General features: G+C 43.8%; 1 protein-coding gene across 1 annotated transcript in view; it reads left to right on the top strand.

The window, feature by feature from the left end:
* The window catches only part of pdzd8 (PDZ domain containing 8), an 84,999-nt gene extending 67,932 nt beyond the window's left edge, over positions 1 to 17,067 (top strand). Inside the window, exons 4-5 of the mRNA XM_024804700.2 lie at positions 12,736 to 12,898; positions 12,998 to 17,067. Of these exons, the coding sequence (XP_024660468.1) occupies positions 12,736 to 12,898; positions 12,998 to 15,345 (2,511 nt within the window). The 3' untranslated portion in view covers positions 15,346 to 17,067. The remainder of the gene's footprint in view (positions 1 to 12,735; positions 12,899 to 12,997) is intronic.
* Positions 17,068 to 19,519: the final 2,452 nt, after the last annotated feature.

Below are 19,519 nucleotides of genomic sequence, written 5' to 3'. Positions count from 1 at the left end.
TTTAATCTGTAGCTCTGCTCTAACAGAACGTACGTACCTGGCCCCGCCTACTATCCTCGGAAACGTAAAATGATTGGCTAGAAGTGTATCACAGCTCAGGAAAAAAAAGCACCGAAATAAAGCACCGAAATGTGCGCTGCTTTTCCGTCTGGTTACTACCGTTTATGTCAGAACCGGTGCCATCATGGCACCGGACACCGGTACCCATCCCTACACCCAATACTCTGTCAACACCATATATGTGCAAAACAGCAGTTTATTTAGGTTGTGGGGTTGGTTGATACGCTGAGTGGACTCAGTCAATCATGAACGCATAAAAGAACCACCTTCAGCATAGAAGCTGAATCAGAATCAGGTGATACATTATTTTAACTCTGAATGCAGCTTTGTTTCCAATGCTGACCATGTGTGAGTTCAGTGTATTTAAGGATTGAAGATGAGACTTTATTGGGAAATGTGTGCGTTACCACAGCTCAGGCACAGCAGCAGAAGAATACAAAGACTAAAACATGTGTACAGTGGTAGCTGAGGTTCTGTGCACATGCACACCCAGTATGTGTTCTGCACACAGGGTTGTGTAAATTTGCATAGCATACATATGTACATGCACACACGCACAATTTCACATACACCATTAACCTCCTAAGACCCGAACTCTTCCACAGCAGCATTTTTATTTCTCTTTGATCTTTGGGCTGATTGGGACCTGATGAATGTAAAAACAAAGAATTACCAGATTTTATTTATTTTTTAAACCCGATTTTTGCTTCTAAGAAAAATAAGAGCCACATATGAGGATCTTTGTTTAAAATTTCAATAGACCAGTAGCAGTATAATGTCCTTGTAAGTGGATATCAGGCCCTTTGGTCTAAATAACCCAAAATGTGATGTCCACATATGTGGACGCCAGGTCCTAGGAGGTTAAACGAAATAGTCTCACTAAATGTACATACATACAAATGCTTTGAAAAACAATCCAGTTTCATCTAAGCACCTCTTGGTGCATCAGCTAACCCTTTAAAAAAGTCCCCACGGGTTCATGTAAGGCCCTTATCTTAGAGAGAATATGTTCAGTCGTCCTTCGACTGTAACCTACCACTTGCCTGTGTGACTGTGTCTGAGAACACGTACTACAGAATATGCGTCACAGTTAAAAATCCTAATAGGTACCCACGTAAACACCTGAGCAGCTATTGGCCATGCAGCCTGGTCCTCAGCCCACTCCACCTTCGTCACCATCGGGGCTGCTAATTTGATGTGGCAGGGAATTGCTGCGTACTTGCCTCGCAGCGACTTGTACCCTATAACCATACACAAAACGATCTGACATGTGGTATTAGATTAAATTACCAAGCAGTGCACTGACAAGGAAAAGGATTTGCTCAACCCCACATCTCCATCTCGCACACACCCTCCCAGACATGCTGGAGACCAAAGAGACGTTCAGCTAGGCGACAGGAGGTGCTGCCTCAGTCTAACTTAGCCATTATGTCTGCAACCGGCTGTTTCTTCTTCTAGATCCTTATAAATATCGTCCTTCACTTTAGTGTTTGCATGACTCCATTCAGGTTTTCTGTTTTATTTTGGATTGAATTTTCAGACTTCTTTGTATATTCAAAGTGGATCAGCAAATGATTTTTAGCTTTTGAGTATCCTTATGAATTTGCACAATATAAATGACACTTAATGCAGAGGTTAAATCTCAAAGAGTCTGACAGCCCAAAGCAGCAACTCCTTGTAGGAATTTCTTCAATAGTAAAGGTCTGTGGCAGTGCTGACACTTTTTTCTTCATATTTGAAATAAAAAAAACAAACATTTTGATAATTCCCTTTCAAAATAAAATAGATATCTTGTTAAAGTGCATTCAACAGAATTAAAAAAGACCAATGAACCCTATCGGTGCACAAACCCACAGCAGTAACACATGAATGCAACATTTACGGCTGCACGCTCAGAGCACAGCTTTGTGCTTGTAATTAGGCATGGCTTCAGTTCATATGTTGATATCTAGGCTACAGTTACCCGGACATCATTAATGCGACAACTGACAGTTTTTTGGGGTTTTTTGGTTTGTTTTGTTTTTGGTTGGTTGTGTTTTGGTTGGTTTTGGCAATCCAAAGGCAGCGGTGAAGCGTGTTGTCAGTCGGTGAGCAACGAGAGCTGCTTTTCATTGAGTGAAAAGTTCGATTCACATGTGCACGCTGACCCAAACACACTGAGGATGACGACGGCTGCATTCTTAACGTTAAGACGCTGGTGTGTATGGACATCAGTCCAAAACTTTACTGGTCCGTTGGTGCGAAGATCCTGTGCCATGGCTACAAGTTCGAGGATGAACTTCCCCTCGTCAGTGGAAGGACCGCTTCCTTTGCTCTGGCCGATTAGTCCCCTTCTGCTGAAGGGGTCATTCAGCTGTTTGAGTGTGTCGCTCAGAAAGCCGACACTGGCCATGAAGCTGTTGTATGCGATTCAAGTGTGTTTCTGGTTTTTTTGCCTGCTGTTGCAGAGGAAAGTTGCGATCTCCTCTTTGAGGTCACAGAAACGCTCCAGCCTTTGGACACCACCTGACATCATTGTGCAGTAGCAGGTCACGGTGCTCAGCAGACGTTTCTGAGAGCAGCATGCGGAATAAGTGGTGCTGGAGGCTCCGCCTTAACCAATCACGCTGTCCGTTTTGAGCTCTGTGCTTACTTACACAACGCCGTCTGATGGACAGTGTAAGGTTATCAGCACCAACCACGGTGCTGCCAAACTGCTCACTTCACTGCCATGGGTGGAGCTCCATCCGTCACAAGCATACTTCATATCCAGACCTCTGTCCTCGAAAAAGCTGAAATTTTCTCAAACATTATCTCGCCAGTTGTGTGTCCCGCTAACGGCAGTAAGCCATGAAAAACACGACACAACTGTGCGTTATCAGTTGTGTCTGTGGACTCATCTACTGCTACAGACTTTACATCAGTTTTCTTCAGGTTATCTATCAGCATTTCAAACACGTCTGACGCCACAGTTTTAACCCTGTGAATATTTGAACTGTCCTTAATAGCAGACGTCACGCTCACTTATACATCGTCATCATTTATCCCCTCATCCACCGTGGCCAGCATGCAGCCTTTCACTGTTTCAGAGTCTGACAAACGCTGGATCTTCTTCGCAAACACAGCGGGACGCGCTGTCTGAGCTGCACATGACCTCGCCGTGGTAGTGCACCTCTGGTTGTAGATGCAGGGAAACTCTTTTGCAGGAAGCTGTTTGTCATTGTGGTGCCTTTGTAAGTTGTGATCTTTAGAAACCATCAGCATTGATCTGTGTGTAGTAGATGGTGCACTGTGGGTTGAATATTGCTAGGCTACTAGGTGTGTTGCGTCTGCACTATGCTGTTTCTGCCAGGGCCACAGGCAGACGTTGCTCCTGGGCCACCCTTTGAATGGGTTGCTTGTAGGGGCTTTGCTTTGCATGAACCTTTGAAATGGACTGGTTCTTATATAACGCTTTCTACTGTCAAAGCGCTTTATACAACTCGTGCATCCACGCAATTGTACCCATTCACACAAGCACTTTATCTAAGGTGCTTCTATCTAACATTCACTCGCATTCACGCTCCGATGGACGCATCGGAGAGCAACATGGGGTTAGTATCTTTCCCAAGGATATTTGGCATGTAGACTGGAGGAGCGTGGGATCGAAGATGTGAGTAGGTGATCCGCTCTACCAGCTGAGCTACGGCCTCCCTATATTTGAGGATATAGTTATTCTATAGTTTGGGCTCTCTAATTTTATCCATATAACATTTAATGAGCTAAATATAAATACTTTTGTAGGGATTTGTCTAAGCATGGAAACCTACTCTCATAGCATGTCTTCATTTTACTCTTTTGTAATTTAAAACGTAGTCTTTTATAAAAATAAAAAATCCAATTTATTTGTATGGACTCTTTGTTGCAGGAGGCCTATGATATACACCATTGTGTAATAGATGTCTTATCAAAGTGAGTGTTTTATTCATAGATCAAAGTAAGACTTGTCTGGGTTTCTGTCCTGCAGGTAAAGGAGACGACTTTAAAGCAGTGAAAGCTGCCATTTGAACATATTAACCTTTCATTTGTTCTCTGTGGCAGTGTAGATAAAAGAGGCAGGATTTCTAGAATAGATGGTGAATTGCTCCATTTACATGTATCCAGCTGAGGGTTGTGATGTTCTTTGTTTGTCTTTCCTGCTCAGAGACGAGAAACCGGGAGCTACTTGTTGTCTTAGTCGATGTTAACAAGGTTAGTTTAGACACTGCTGCTCAGCCCTCAGAGCAACTACCTCTGCACAGCAATTAAACTCTGAAATTTACAGAAGATACCTTCTATCAGAAGTCAGAGGAGAAAGCATCCATATATTACTTTTTATTGAACTTTGTTCACCCCGTAATTGTCAAGAATTTTATTGAAATCAACAATTTACATGGATGGATGCTTTATACAGAGAGCTAAGGTTACTTCAGCCCATACACCAGCATCTCTGCCCTCAAGCGACAGGCTAATTGGCCCATTGATATATGTAATGCATTGCTTGTTTTTAAGTAGAATTTTTGCGACTTAAGCAAGTCTTGTGTTCTGGTCCAGTGACTGACTCGACCTGCCTGCTTCTATACTGAGCAGTGACTTACTGAGGGCGTCAATGTTTTCTCTTGAAAAGTAAAGACGACACAGAAACGATGACGGTGCGTCTGATGCAGTGACTCTGGCTTTCATTACTGCTCCTGTATGTTGTCAGGAAACTGGCCTGCAGACGATGACTGTGGTGTCTCCAGTCTGAGTTGCATTGTTAGGGTAGTACAGGGTTGTGTGGCTTGTACTCATTAAACGAATGAAGTAAATTTACCTGTGTGAAGTGTTTTCTGTTGGCTGTTGGATACCTGGAGCAGAGTGTTTGACCAATGCACCCAACTCTATATTTATAGAGCTGAAGTGTAACTGTGAGGCGCGGTATGAAGAAGAAAAGAAAAAAAGCAAAGCAGAAATGAAGCATCGCCAAATATGTTTCCAAACCAAGCCAAACACTAGAACATATGATGAAGCACATCCTGCATTTGGCTTCACCTGCACAAGTGCCAAGGTAGGTCTCCCCGACAGAATTAGCTTCCCCTCCATCGGGAGCAGCGCTGGGCTCTCCAAACCACGGACCAACAGGATCCCACAGTCTTGATTTTTAGTTCACAAACACTTCTTATGACTAACTACTCCTGACATTTTGGAGGTGTTAGCTCCCCATACAGTAAAGTTACTGTGGGATACAAATAATATCAGGCTGATCCTGACAGTTTGTTGTAGGGCTGGCCGATATATCGAGTTTTTAAAAATATCGATATATTTTTATACGAGATATAAGATGTGACGATATCCTTTATATCGATATAGTCTATGTTACGTTATAATTATAGTTGTGGAGCCACAAGTTTGCCTCTCTTTCGTCCACTTTTGTCTTTACGCAACGTTACTCGGCCTCGCCCCTCCTTCACTGAACACAGCTCCCCCTCCTCCCCCATCGCTTCACCTGCAGGCAGCGACAAGATGGACACGGCAAATCTCCGTTAACGAGTTACTGCGCATCGCCCCATGCGTGGGGCTGGACGGCGTCAACGTGTTAACGAGCTGACCACGCTAACGAGCTGACCACGCTAACGAGCTAAGCATACTAACACCATCTGCACAGCCTGGAATCCTTTCATTCTCTCAAAAGTTGACGGTGTACCTTTTGTATGAATTCTGGTTGTGCTTGATGGCCGCGAACCGATGTAATGTGGAACACAGCGCTCAGCAATCTGTCAAATGTTTTAGTACAACTTTGCTAAGCTACGGAGCTGCACCGCTCGATGGATTGTCAGAGCATTACGGCTACTAGTGATGGGTCGGTCGCGAATGGAACGGCTCTTAGAGCCGGATCTTTGACGTGAACGACGCGAGCCGGCTCCTTATCGCGAGCCGTGGTTTTTTTTTTTTTTTTTTTTTTTCTTTCTCTCGCCCTCTCTCTCCACTTTCTTCCCGCGTCACTCCGCGTGCGAGCCTTGTGCTTTGCGCTGGGCAGAGGGGGGAGGGGCGGTAGTTACACTCAGTAGCACAGGAACAGAGCAGGAGGGAGAGAGAGAGAGCAGGGACAACAGCGTCACATTAGAAAGGTATAGTAATCATCCACAACTATTTTCAGTTGCGGATGATAAAGGATTCAGAAAGTTTATTCATGCAGGTCCATATGACAGAGAATGTGCATCTTCTTTTTGTTTTCACATTTTAATTTATATTTAATTGTGTTGTGGTTTGCAGTGTTTTGTGTTGTTTCACTTTAAATTTGTTTAAAAGGAAAAAGCTGAAAATTTAAATAGTGAAAAGTTGAAATGTGAATAGTTGGTTTTTGTATTATATGATTTATTTATTACATTTTATGTGGAGTGAATAAATAAAAGTATAATTATGGTGGCCCCTAGAGACAAAGCACGTACAAACTCCGAAGCACATAAAAACTCAAAACACGTACAAAACACAACAGAAGTGCTCCAGGATGCTAGGGGGCAGTGTTGAGCTTTTGTTACCTAGTGACTACACAAGCCAGCAAGTACCAACGACCGGATTTGGTGTGTGGTAATAACAGGAAAATGAACTTTTTTTATTTTTTATTTGACTATATATGAATGCTTGTGTATAAATACACAAATACACATATGCTTTCATGCTTTCAATTGTGTAATTTACGAGATCTAGGTAGCTCTGTTTTGGAAGTTCAGAGCTACCTACATCACTTATGCTAGAAATGTGTTTTGGAGTTTGTATGTGTTTTGTCTCTAGGGGCCACTGCATATATTTATATATAAACATGTATAAATAAAACCACTTTTTTTTTTTTTTTTTTTAACACATTAGTAATTCCTTTTGTGCATAATTTTATATTATTGTTAATAATAAATTAATTAAAGCAACAAAACAACCTGAAGAGCCGGTTCTCTAAAAAGAGCCGGAAATCCCATCACTAACGGCTACGCACTGTGCTTCAACGTAATATTAGCGTATTGTGTGTGTATAAGGACCATAAATGGCACCTGTTCAGAGACGTGTTTACGAAGTGGATTTCAAACTCCAGGCTGTCAGTCACGCAGTAGAAGCTGAATTACGTAGAGTAAAAGCTTATTACGCACAGCGTCTTTGTTTACATTTTGACTGTGTAAACAAAGACTGATTTTTTTTTTTTTTTTTTTTTTTTATTATGCACCAGGTTCATAGAGCAGTCAGGTCCCCCACATGTAGCATGTAAGTTGGGACATCGTACACTGATGGACACAGCAAAGTGCCTGGGATATTGTGTGGGAATATCTATGGCAAATATGGACTAGAGCAGGGGTGGCAACTCCAGGCCTGAAGGGCCAGTGTCCTGCAGGTTTTAGATCTCACCCTGGGTCACGACACCTAAATAAAATGAGTTCATTACCAGGCGTCTGGAGAACTTCAGGACATGTTGAGGTGATTTAGCCATTCAAATCAGCTGTGTTGGATCAAGGACACATCTAAAACCTGCAGGACCCCGGCCCTCGAGGCCTGGAGTTGGACGCCCCTGGGCTAGAGGTTCCCAAGTTTGACTTCCATGTGAACCATGTTTATAAGACCATGAATCCTTCACATTTTAAATGTGGCTGACTTTGCAGTAAACTTACTCTTATGTTCATATATTCAATTTCTCCTTCTACACTTGGTCACTGTATTTAAATACAAACTAATAGAACAGGTTTAGGAGGGTTTTGTTTTTTAAACAAATGAAACTGCAGATTTATGTCTTGAAAACGAGCTAATATTAGCACTGGGCCTTTGTGCTGCTGTATAATTGGGTGCATATGAGTGACAGTGACTGCGCACGCGCGTGTGTGTGTGTGTGTGTGTGTGTGTGTGTGTGTGTGTGTGTGCGCGCGTGCGTGCGTGTGTGTGTGTGTGTGTGTGTGTGTATTTGCACTTGAGCAGGATGGACTTGTGTTCTCCTGCAAATCTATTGTAGGCATTGGTACAGCAGCTGTATACACACAGCTACAAGGCTGCTCCTCATCACCTACTCTCACCTTTCAGAACCTGAAGTCCCGCCCCCTCCCCGCCGTATGCCAGTGTATCATGCAGCAGATAATAAATAAAACAGTCAGCCACTGTGTTTGCAGAGTTGTTAGTTAATACCTTAGTGATATATAAATGTTGTCTAAATGAAGTGAAATTATTTTATCATTCATAGACACACATTACAACTACCATATTTTCTTATACGTAAGGCGCATTAAACAAGACAGTCAGATAAGTCTAACTTTATTAAACTCATTCTTCTTGCTTCCTCCACTTCTGTACCATTGATTCATTAATGCTGAATTCTCTCACAGCTGCTCTATTCCCATGTTGTTGCAGTATATGAATGACTAACCTCGTATTGTGGATGGATTATCTCAGTTGTTCTCCTGCTGAAGTTTGGTCCCTTTACAGCATCCTGCCATGCGATTACATTTGTCCCTAACCATCGGGAACCCTCACGTTAACTTTTATCGAGTGAAAAGAAGTTACCGTTCATCCTCCAGCTTCACTGTGTTTATGCTAACATAGCTGTGTCGCTAGCAGTCAGGTAGCACATCATTAAATACCAGCTAGCCCAACTTCAGTAACCCTACAAACGTCACTGCTGTTTAGTTTTCTGTCTTCATTTATGTTGGAAGTGATAACAGAGCTGTACGTTTGAATTTTTTCAGAAATCTCTCAGTCAGAACATGGTATGTCATGCTTAGGTGGAAGCTAGCGAGCTAACTCCCTGCTAACTTCTAACTCTGTTAAATGTAATAAATTCTGTTTTCATGGATGCCTGGATGTTAAACTTAATTGTTACACCTGGTAGAGCAGAACGCGGATCATTTTATTACAGATGAAAGAATTTAGACCGTTTTTAACTCTCAGTGATGCTGCAGTGTTTGTTTGACTTTGGGACCTGAAGCGACAGAGTTTAGGACCCAGATTCCTCTCCGAGGCTCCTGACTACGGTAGCCGTAATGCTCCAACAGTCCATCAAGCGGTGCGGCTTCGTAGCTCACCAAAGTCATATTAAAATATTTTTGAGCGCCGTGTAGCACATAAAATCGGTTGAGGTCAGTAAGCACAACCAGAATTCTTTTTTATTTTATTTTTTTTATTTATTTATTTATTTTTGCCTGTCCCGTTTGGTTCTTCTGCCATCAGAATTGTTGTCTAAAGGCGAAAAAAGATGCCCAACGGATTTACTTTACCAAATGGACCATCCCAGCCTTGCCGTAATGGTCTATTTGATTCACCTTTTATTGTTTATTTTATTTATTTTTTATTTTCACTTGCTAGATACGGGACAGACTTGAATGAGGAAAAGAAAAGGGAGAAAGGAAGAGGGGGGGGGGGGGGAACAGCGGAGAAGAGGGACAGGGATAAAGGGCAAAAAACAAAAACCAACTAAATAAGCAGACAAAAAAATGCATATATCGATCACCTGGATCACCTGTTGAGAAAGAAAAAATAAAACAAGCAGAAGAAAATGAGAGCAATACAATAAACAACATCACGATGATATATGGGAATATAACAGTAAATACAAAATATTAAACATTATTGTGCAGCACATAAGATCGACAGCGCACAGTGTGCTTTGAGGTAGGAGCCTTGTGTTCTGGGGGCCTCTGGATGTCTGGAGTCTTGATCTCCTCCATACCTGCTTCATGCCCTGGAGGACGGGGCTGTGGCCCCCCCACACTCCCTAGCAGATCGTTACATGAAGGAACCTTTTAAAAACAAGCGCGTCCATGCTCACAGGTGTACACACGGGTGATCACACCGACAAACTACACCCTTTTTGGCTCCTACCTCAAAGCACAACCAGACCAGTTTTATAACGTTGTACAGCTGGTAATGTGTTTATTAAAACCTACTCTTCATAAGAGTGTAGAAAACCAAAAGTAAACACTCCTGTATTCATATAAACATCAGTCATTGAATCGTTTTGTAATTCTCATTAGCATGAGCATGACTCACAGTTGCACACTTAGTGCATTTTTGATCATGTGTTATGCAGTAGGTGCCTGTAGGATGTGCTGGGTTAACGTCTTCATTTTGGCCTGCAGCAACCTGTTGACTCTGCAGTGTTATAGTCTTCAACATGGCCAGATCAGATTAAATCTTGAGACACACACTCAATCTTTTTTTTAATCATTTCAGAGAACATTACATTAACTTACCTTCATTTCCTGGAGACCAGATCGTGTCCACTACTTACCCTTCTCCACGATTCACTTCGCCGGGAACTAGGGCTGGGCGATATGACCCAAAATTCATATCTCGATATTTTTTAGCTGGATGGCGATATAAGATATATATCTTGATATTTTTTTTAAAGCCATAAGTTAAGAACAAAAAGAGAGTTCTTAGTCACACTGTGTCCCAGATGTCACATGGGCACTTTTATTTACATACAGCGTAGATGTACATGAAGAAATTACTTAAAAATAAATTATCAGCATTTATTAAATAATCATGGTCCATAAATAAAAGAAAACAATGTTGTTTTTGTGTATAACAAAAAGCTCACAATTGTGCAGTCAAAATGTAAACTAATAGACGCTGAGCGTAATAACAAAGAGACAGATTTCACAGCTGCACCACGTCTCTGAACAGGTGCCATTTGTGGTCCTTATACACACACAGTATGGTAATATTACATTGAAGCACAGTACGTATCACTCCGCGAGGCTCCTCCCCGGTAGCCGTAATCCTCCGACAATCCATCAAGCGGTGCAGCTCCGTAGCTTAGCAAAGTCATATTAAAACATTTTTTGACAGATTGCTGAGCGCTGTGTACCACATAAAATCGGTTTGTGGTCAGTAAGCACAACCAGAATTCATACATAAGGCGCACTGACGATTTTTGAGAAAATGAAAGGATTTTAGGCCGTGCAGCCCCTCCGGGCTGCATGTCGTTAGCGCGGTTAGCTCGCTAACACGTTGACGCCGTCCAGCCCCACGCACGGTAACTCGCTAACGGAGATTTTCCGCTTTCATCTTGTCATTGCCTGCAGGTGAAGCTATGAGGGAGGCGGAGTTGTTGAGAGGCGAGGCCGAGTAACATTGCGTAGAGACAAAAGTGGACGAAAGAGAGGCAAACCTGCGGCTCCACAAGTATAATTATAACGTAACATAGACTATATCGATATAAACGATATTGTCACATCTTATATCTCGTATGAAAATATATCGATATTTTTTAAAAACTCGATATATCGCCCAGCCCTACCGGGAACCTCTTTTTCTCCCCAAATGGAACTGTATTGTACCCAACATATCAGTAATACAACTACACACACAGGAAGCAAGTGGTGATGCTGTTTGTGAGGCAGACGAGAAAGGAAACCAGTGAGCCCATTAATGAAGCACAATGAAGACTCTCACACTGAGCTGAATTATTCCCAGCCCCATGCATGACTGGAGTCCTGCTCCAGATTTTATCAATGTGCGACACAATGGTGCAGGCAAATACGCACACACTGACAGCTACACGCTAACATGTCGCTCTTTATTCTGTTTAAACACACTGTATGTTGGGTAGATCATTTAGAAACACCAGTTAGTGTAGCTGAGGGGAAGCAGAGTACTTGGAGGACACCCACCCAGGCAGGGGGCCATGCCGACTCCTGCAGTACGCTCTGCTGGTTGGTGCTGGGAAGCATCAGTGCTGACTCTGCTTCCCGCAGTTGTGTGATGAATGAAAATGGAGAGGTTTAAAATGTTAAGCTTACTTATCCCGTATAATGAGAAATTTTAAAATAAGAAACATTTGACATAAAGAGAATGGATCAGTTTTTATAAACAGTATATAATGTGATGTTTGACTTCATGTGCACCTTAACCAACTGTGCAGACTATATAGATCAGATGCTTATTCATGGACAGCACCAACTCACTCACTGCCTTCCAGCAGAACTGTAACAAATCCACAGCAGGGAGATTACAGTCGTTTGTCTCAGTCTGCTCACATCGTGTCAGCCCCCCTTTATTGTTCTCTGTAAACCAGACATGGGTCTCTTCATGTGTTTTCCACCTGCTCTTTCATCCTGGAACATCCAGTTAGGTCACAAAATATCAGCTTTTTTCTACCATCGGTTCTGTACATTACCACAATCAAGTTTCAATAAAACAACTAGGATGGAGTTGAAGTGCAGGCTTTCAGCTTTAATTTAGTGGGTTTAACAAAAAGATTGATTAAAAATGAATGAAGAAGAAAAACTCAGTGCATCATGGGAATCCCCCAGCAGCCTAAGCTTCAGAGATCCAGCCCTAACTATATGCTGTAGCAAAAAGGAAAGTTTTAAACCTGTGGGGGCACCCACTGTGCTCAACAGTGCTCGGTTTAGGTGCCCATCAGGTCTCAAAGATGGGGTCGGATTATTCAAGACGCTGTTTGTGACCGTTTCAAACACAGTAACCTGCTAACTCGGACTCATTGGAAGGAGCTTCAAAAAACAAACTAATTCATTTTTGCAATATTTTTTATTTCTCAGACCTAATTATTTACACTTTCTTCCAAAACAGCGTATGACTACATTAAACCTCTCTCACACTGCATTACTATACAAAGTTAAACATTTGTAAACGTTTGTGACTTTTAACCACTAGTCGGTCGTAGTCTTAAATGTGCTTTTTTTCCTTCTTTCTCTCTTGCATCAGACGGAGATTATCAAGGGGACATGTGGCAGTGTGGGGATGACGTTCAGGCACGTCACTGCCAGTGAGGGCGATGCAGTGCATGTTTGCATCGAGACAGTTTTGCCCAACTCCCCAGCAGCTTTGGCAGAGCTGCAAAAGGGTGATCGTCTCATTGAAATTGGAGGTCCGAGGTGTTTGTGTTACTTTCTAACATGAAACATTCGTTTCTTTGCACTTCTAATTTGAAACTTGCATGATCTCATTCTTCTTTTCTCGTTAACAGGTGTTAAAGTGACGTCCTCGGTTCAGGTACCAAAACTGTTAAAGCAGGCCGGAGAAAAGGTGTTGGTACTTTACGAGAGACCAGTACGTCATCAGACTCCCTCTTTGGGAAACCCGGCAGCTCTGCAGGAAGGACTTGAAGAAATTGGTTTCATGTCCCAGCAAGCAGGTTATGAGGAAGAGCCAGCCCCCATCAGCACCCTTTCTGACCTGTCTGACAGCAAAGACGTAGACTCTGAGTTTGAAGAGTTGATTGTGGAATCCAAGTCTAGCGGTGGCACTGCTGGGCAAAATAGCAGTGCCACAATTATCAGTGAGACCAAGGAGGATTTCTTACTTACAGTAAACCAAAGCCCCAAAAGGACTGTAGCCAACCTGGCTTCTAAGCCTCTTGGTACTATATCACCCATCCTCAACCGCAAGTTAAACCTGGTGGGTCTCCAGTCACCACTAAAGCCCCAGCCCAAAGAATCACCAAAGCCCTCCCCACAAAAGACCAGTAGTGATCCAGGGGAGGTTCTGCAACGCCCTACTGTCCCTCCCCCACCTCCCCCTTCCCGCCCTCCAGTTCCACCACGACCGCAGATAAGGTTGACGTCGGCATCCTCCGAAACGAGCCTTTTGGAAAGTGTGGATTCTGCAGCTGCTAATGTCACCGCTGCTCCTTCCATTACTAAGACGACCAGTGCTTCAGAAAAGTCTCCAGAAAAGGTTCAGCGCGCTGGACCCGGTGAGGACAAGTCTGCCACCGAGAAGGCATGCGTCAAACAAACGGAGGCGAAACAGTCCAGCAAGGCAACGGACATGAGTGAGGAGGTACTTCCATCAACTGTGACCAGCAGCAGCAGCAAGGCCGATCAAGCAAAGGACAAAGCATCGGAGAGCTCCTCCAGTACACGGGACAGTGTAGAGGACCACTCCCTGTGGGAATCCACAGAAACCATGTTTCGTAACCAAACGGCACACTGGTCCAAGGCATCTGTGGTGTTTGAGGTAGAGAGCAACCATAAATACCTTAATGTGGCCCTGTGGTGCAAAGATCCCTTTAAACTGGGCAGTCTGATATGCCTGGGTCATGTGAGCCTCCAGTTGGAGCACATAGCTCTGGAATGTATGGCCACATCTTCAGGAGAGTACCAGAGCACCTTCAGGTTGGGGGCTCCAGAGCCCAGAGCTAACGTCAGTCGCACTGCATTACGCAGTCTCAGCACCCACAAAGGTTTCAATGAGAAGCTGTGTTATGGAGATGTTACTTTAAACTTCTGTTACTTAGCTGAGGGGGAGCTGGACTATCCAGTTGGGCTGGTGGAAAGAGAAACAGAGGGCAGTGTTCAGGAGGAGGACCTGAGGGAGAGGGAACCCGTCCCTGCAGCGCCACGCGAGGACTTGACCTACAGCGCGCTGCAGTTGCAGGAGGTCCGTCATAACTTCCAGGACACACAGTTCCAGAACCCCACCTGGTGTGAGTACTGCAAGAAAAAGGTTTGGACCAAGGCAGCCTCTCAGTGCATGGTCTGCGCCTATGTTTGCCACAAAAAGTGCCAGGAGAAGTGCCTCACTGAAAATCCTTTTTGTGTGGCCACAGCCGAACGCCGTGGAGCTGACCTCGAAGCCAAATCCACCATAAACCGCGCCACCACGGGTCTAACTCGCCACATTATCAACACCAGCTCCCGTCTGCTTAACCTTCGCCAGGTGCCCAAGGCTCGGTTTACCGAACAGGTAGCCGACGTGGTGCCGGGAGCGGTGGAGCCCTCGCCTAAACATACCCCCAACACATCTGACAATGAAAGCAGCGATACTGAAACGTACACCAGTGGTGCCAGCCCCTCAAAGCAGCCAGCTGGAAGCGGTGGGAGCAGTAAACTGGTACGTAAGGAGGGCGGGCTGGACGACAGTGTGTTCATAGCTGTGAAGGAGATAGGTCGCGACCTTTACCGGGGGCTGCCCACAGACGAGCGCTCCCAGAAGTTGGAGTTGATGCTGGACAAACTGCAACAGGAAATTGACCAGGAGCTGGAGCACAATAACACCCTTCTGCTGGAGGAGAGGGAAGCCACAGATGCACGCCGCAAGGCCCTTATCAGCACTGCCCTGGCCAAGTCAGGGGAGAGACTCCAGGCCCTCACCCTGCTCATGATTCACTACCGCGCAGGGATCGAGGACTTGGAGTCGGTGGAAAGCACTTCTCCTTCAGAGCAGCGAGGCTTTAAGGGCAAAGAAGAAGGTCTGGAGGAAGAGGCGCTCCTGGGGACAGAGGTCTACGACAGCGACATGTGCAGCCCCGTAGATGTGCCGCTGCTGGACGACATTACCGAAGAGCAGATCTGTGTGGAGGCTCTGCACTAAAATAAGACTGCATTTAAAATACGGGGATGTGGGCGTCGAGCGTCACCTGTAATTTGTTTGTTTCCTTTTTCATGTCAAAATGAAAATAGTTTCAAGGCCGTTCCTTACAAGGACCGTACGGTAAAGCCGCTATTGATCTACTGATTTCCATGCGTGAGGTTTTTAAAGGGAAGAATGAAAGTTGCACGTGAGTTATCGAACGCCAGCTACACATTGATCCCTTTGGTTTCCTGCGACCTGAGAATGTCACTGTATGCATTTAATGCAGGTTGCTGTCTTACCTTTTATTTTGGAGAACAATTATGAAACATGAAGAGCAACAAGGGTTTGTATTGTTGGCTGAAGGATCCTGCGAGCAGTCCTGATTTTTCTTTTGTAAAATGTTTGAGTTATCACAGCGATTGGTGGGGTTTCACTTCTGCACATGTGTCGTTTATATATTGTTTTCCTCAGTGTTTTGATTGGTTGGTCTGTATTCAGACAATCTGTTGTTTTTATTTTATTGTTCTTTAAATGTCCCTGGGTGCAAGATGATCCCATCGAGTTATGAATATTTCTGTAAATGTTATATTTCGTTGAGAACATTCCTCCGGTGTGCACAGCGGTTCTGTGGCACGTTGTTGGTAAGTGTGAGAGAGACATGATCTCTGAATGTGAGCCGGGAGCCTGTGTGATGTTGAAACCGCTTTAGCACCTGTGTTTTCAATCCACACCTGGTTTGATCCTGATTGTTTGCCTTTAAGTTGTTTCCAAACGAATGTCTGTTCTTTTCCACGTTGTGTCTGTACACAGCTGTTTGGCACCACCCTCCCTCCGTCCTTTAAAATGCTGAGCATTAAGTCTGTTTGACTGTGTCAAAAAACAGCTATAGCTCCCAAAGCGCCATGATCTTCATTCACTGTTTACAGCTGCTGAGAACAAGAAGACATCTGCGTGTTGGGGAAATCTGCCCGTAACCCTGAACACAGTCCTTGTGACATGTCATGTGATGCTATAGAAGGAGATGTACTGTATGAAACGCTCGAATAGAAGAAGCCTTTTGTTGTTAAATAGACTTCATGTGTAAGTTATGAGGAGCTAAAACACTGCAGTGAATGAAGTACAGGAGCAGCAGGTGTAAAGGCAAACCTCGTCACTGTTGTGACTATGAGAATGTCTCATCTTTGCTGACAGCAGTTGGTCTCTGATGTTCACCTGTGACTCGCTCTGTGTCCTTGTGGCTTCTGGTTGAACGTCACTTTGTCAGTGGAGAGCAGGTGTGAATGGGTGAAGTCAGTGAAGCTGACCTATTCAAAAGCCACGAGTGAAGATCTGCATAGACGAGCCTACAATCTGCTCTTCACACTCCAGTGTTACCGACTGAAGATCCAACAAGATCAGAAATGTCCCCGTCTGCTGTGGTTAATCTGTTGCTTATGTGCTGTGGATATTGACACACTGGTTGCTATAGCTGTCTTTTGATCTTTGTGCAATATTTGTTTTATGAAGCGCTGCTGCTGCTTTTCCTCGTCCACTGAACTCACACGCTTCTGCCCCCACTCACAGCCCTCCCCGTGGAAACTCCACAGTGAGTAAAAGCTCCGCCCACTGCTTTGACCACTGCTTTGAGCAGATTGAGATGGTGTGTTTTTTGTGTGTATGTATGACGGATGTTGTTTTTTGAGAAAGCCTCGTGTGATGAAGCTTTATTGTACATACGCTAAATAAACAAAATCACATGAACTCCCATTGGTTCATCGTGTTGTTGCTTCTCTGCTTGAGCGCTAAAAAAACGCTCTTTACTACCAGTTTCATTCACACAGACGTTCAAAACGCTTTTTCTCTGTGCCCAAGTTATTTCGAACCAACACTTATTGATTAATGCGTCAGGAGAAACTCGGGGCTTATGACAGTAACATTGATGCAAGTCTTCACGTGATGACCGGCACACCATCGTTCAGCCTTTGTAGTGAACTCAGCGTCACAAAAAGCTTTATTTTACTATCAAGAAGTTCCACTTGGAAGGCCAAAACCAAAAGTTAGCTATGACACTACTAGCACGGTGTATTCAGATTGAATTTGGAAACGTAGTGGCTTAAAGCCAACACCATATTTCCCACAGAAACCAGGACCATCTATGGATGGGAAAGCTGCTCAGTTGGGCCTGTTTTCATGAGAGGTGCACCTATGACGCTACATGCAAAGACCAGTGTGAATATGTATGATGACAACGTTGTACAGTTTGACTTCTGTGCTAAAATTGCCACACAGTAGGAAAAGTGCATGTATGTATTTATGTGCATCAAAACCTCAGCCTTTACGTTGCTCTAAGTGCTCAGTTTCAGATCGATTGTTCTACTGTTGGCTCAGCGTGAGGTCAAAGAAAGGGAACATATAAGAGGGTGTTTTAGGAAGAGCTAAGCTACATTTACCAATCGGGACCAATGGCAGTGTGAAAGGCTGTTTTAAAGCCGTTCCATTCTCAATATCACTTGTCGAACTTTCCTTTCGATTCTCATCGAGTTCTCGTTGGCTCCACATTGGGAGTGACCACCATTGCCAAAAAGCATTTGTTACTTAATTACTCCCAGGAGCACGTCATTTGTTACACTACTTGTTACATTACTTTTGCATTTCTCTGTAAAATGACCTGAAACACATTCTTACATAATTACCAGTTAACACTATAAACCTGTAGGCTGCAGGCGCACACACTAACACAAATCCCTATCCTAACGAGGACACACGTGTCTGTCTCAGTATTTAGGCATGAACACAAAGCAAAACCTGCACAGACTTTAAAGATTACAACAGTGACTGTGCTTTAGAAACGGAGACTGACTACTCAACACTGCTCTTTGTGTTGAAGTTTGGGCTGTGAATGCTGCAGCCTGCATTCACTTCAGTCTTGGCTAGCTTACCGTTAGCATGCTGTCTGTGCTGATGTCTGCAAAGAGCCAAAGTTGTGTAATACAGTTGTTCATGGCCTTTTTTGCTGTCTGAAAGAGACGTTCCTTCACAGACATACAGAATAAGACTAACCTGTGAAAACACTTGACAGCAGCTTCTTAATGTGGAAATATTCACAGTTCAAAGAGAAAGCTACTTTGAGCTGTGAATAGTACAAAGCTACGCTGAAAGAGTTCATGGAGACAGAAATAAGGTCCCCTTCTCTACGCTGCAGTAGTTTCCTCTTGAAGTTTTTTAGAAGTTGTTCTTTGAAACCCAAGAAAGTTTTTAAGTTCCAAGTGCAAGCCTTTCATTTACCGTATACGAGTGGCCTGACGCCATGTCTCAGTACCTTTGCTGTATTCTTTGGTTGCACTAGGTTAACCCCCAAAATAACCAACCCATTAATGTCTTAAACAATTTTTTAAAACCTCTAAAAGGTTTTTCAAATGATCCTTTAAGTTTAGAATTTGAGTTTAAATGTCTTCATTTTGCCTTTAAGTCACATATTTAATTAATTCATTAAAATTTTCATTGAACTGAGTCACAAAGATAACTTGACAGTTTTAAGTGATCGACAGTAAGAAACAGTCTGATTAAACATTTGCAAATGATGCTTGAATGACTGGAAAACAGTCTAATAACAAAGTGCAACGGATTGAACATAGTGTGAAATTAGCAGTGAGGCTGTAGACTCGTTTCCAATCAAATACATCGATAACTTCTCACTTATGGGGCGATCGTGGCTCAAGAGTTGGGAGGTCGCCTTGTAATCGGAAGGTTGCCGGTTCGAGCCCCGGCTTGGACAGTCTCGGTCGTTGTGTCCTTGGGCAAGACACTTCACCCGTTGCCTACTGGTGGTGGTCAGAGGGCCCGGTGGCGCCAGTGTCCGGCAGCCTCGCCTCTGTCAGTGCGCCCCAGGGTGGCTGTGGCTACATGTAGCTGCCATCACCAGTGTGTGAATGTGTGTGTGAATGGGTGGATGACTGGATATGTAAAGTGCTTTGGGGTCCTTAGGGACTAGTAAAGCGCTATATAAATACAGGCCATTTACCATTTACCATCTCTGCTATTTTTTTTAACGCATTAAGGATTTTGTTTTGCTTTACCATTGAAAATGATAATCATCACAGCAGAGACAGCACCGCTGCTAGTGTCATTGAATGATGATCTTTGATAGCGTGTCCCCAGCTCCTCATTGAAGGCTGTGTAGTGTACCATTTAAGGCCATAGCCCCGCCCCCTTC

This window comes from Maylandia zebra, linkage group LG13 (genome assembly GCF_041146795.1).
Source record: "Maylandia zebra isolate NMK-2024a linkage group LG13, Mzebra_GT3a, whole genome shotgun sequence".
Classification (NCBI taxonomy): domain Eukaryota; kingdom Metazoa; phylum Chordata; class Actinopteri; order Cichliformes; family Cichlidae; genus Maylandia; species Maylandia zebra.
The sequence above is the reverse complement of the archived record's forward strand: the minus strand, read 5'-3'. Positions and strand labels throughout refer to the sequence as shown.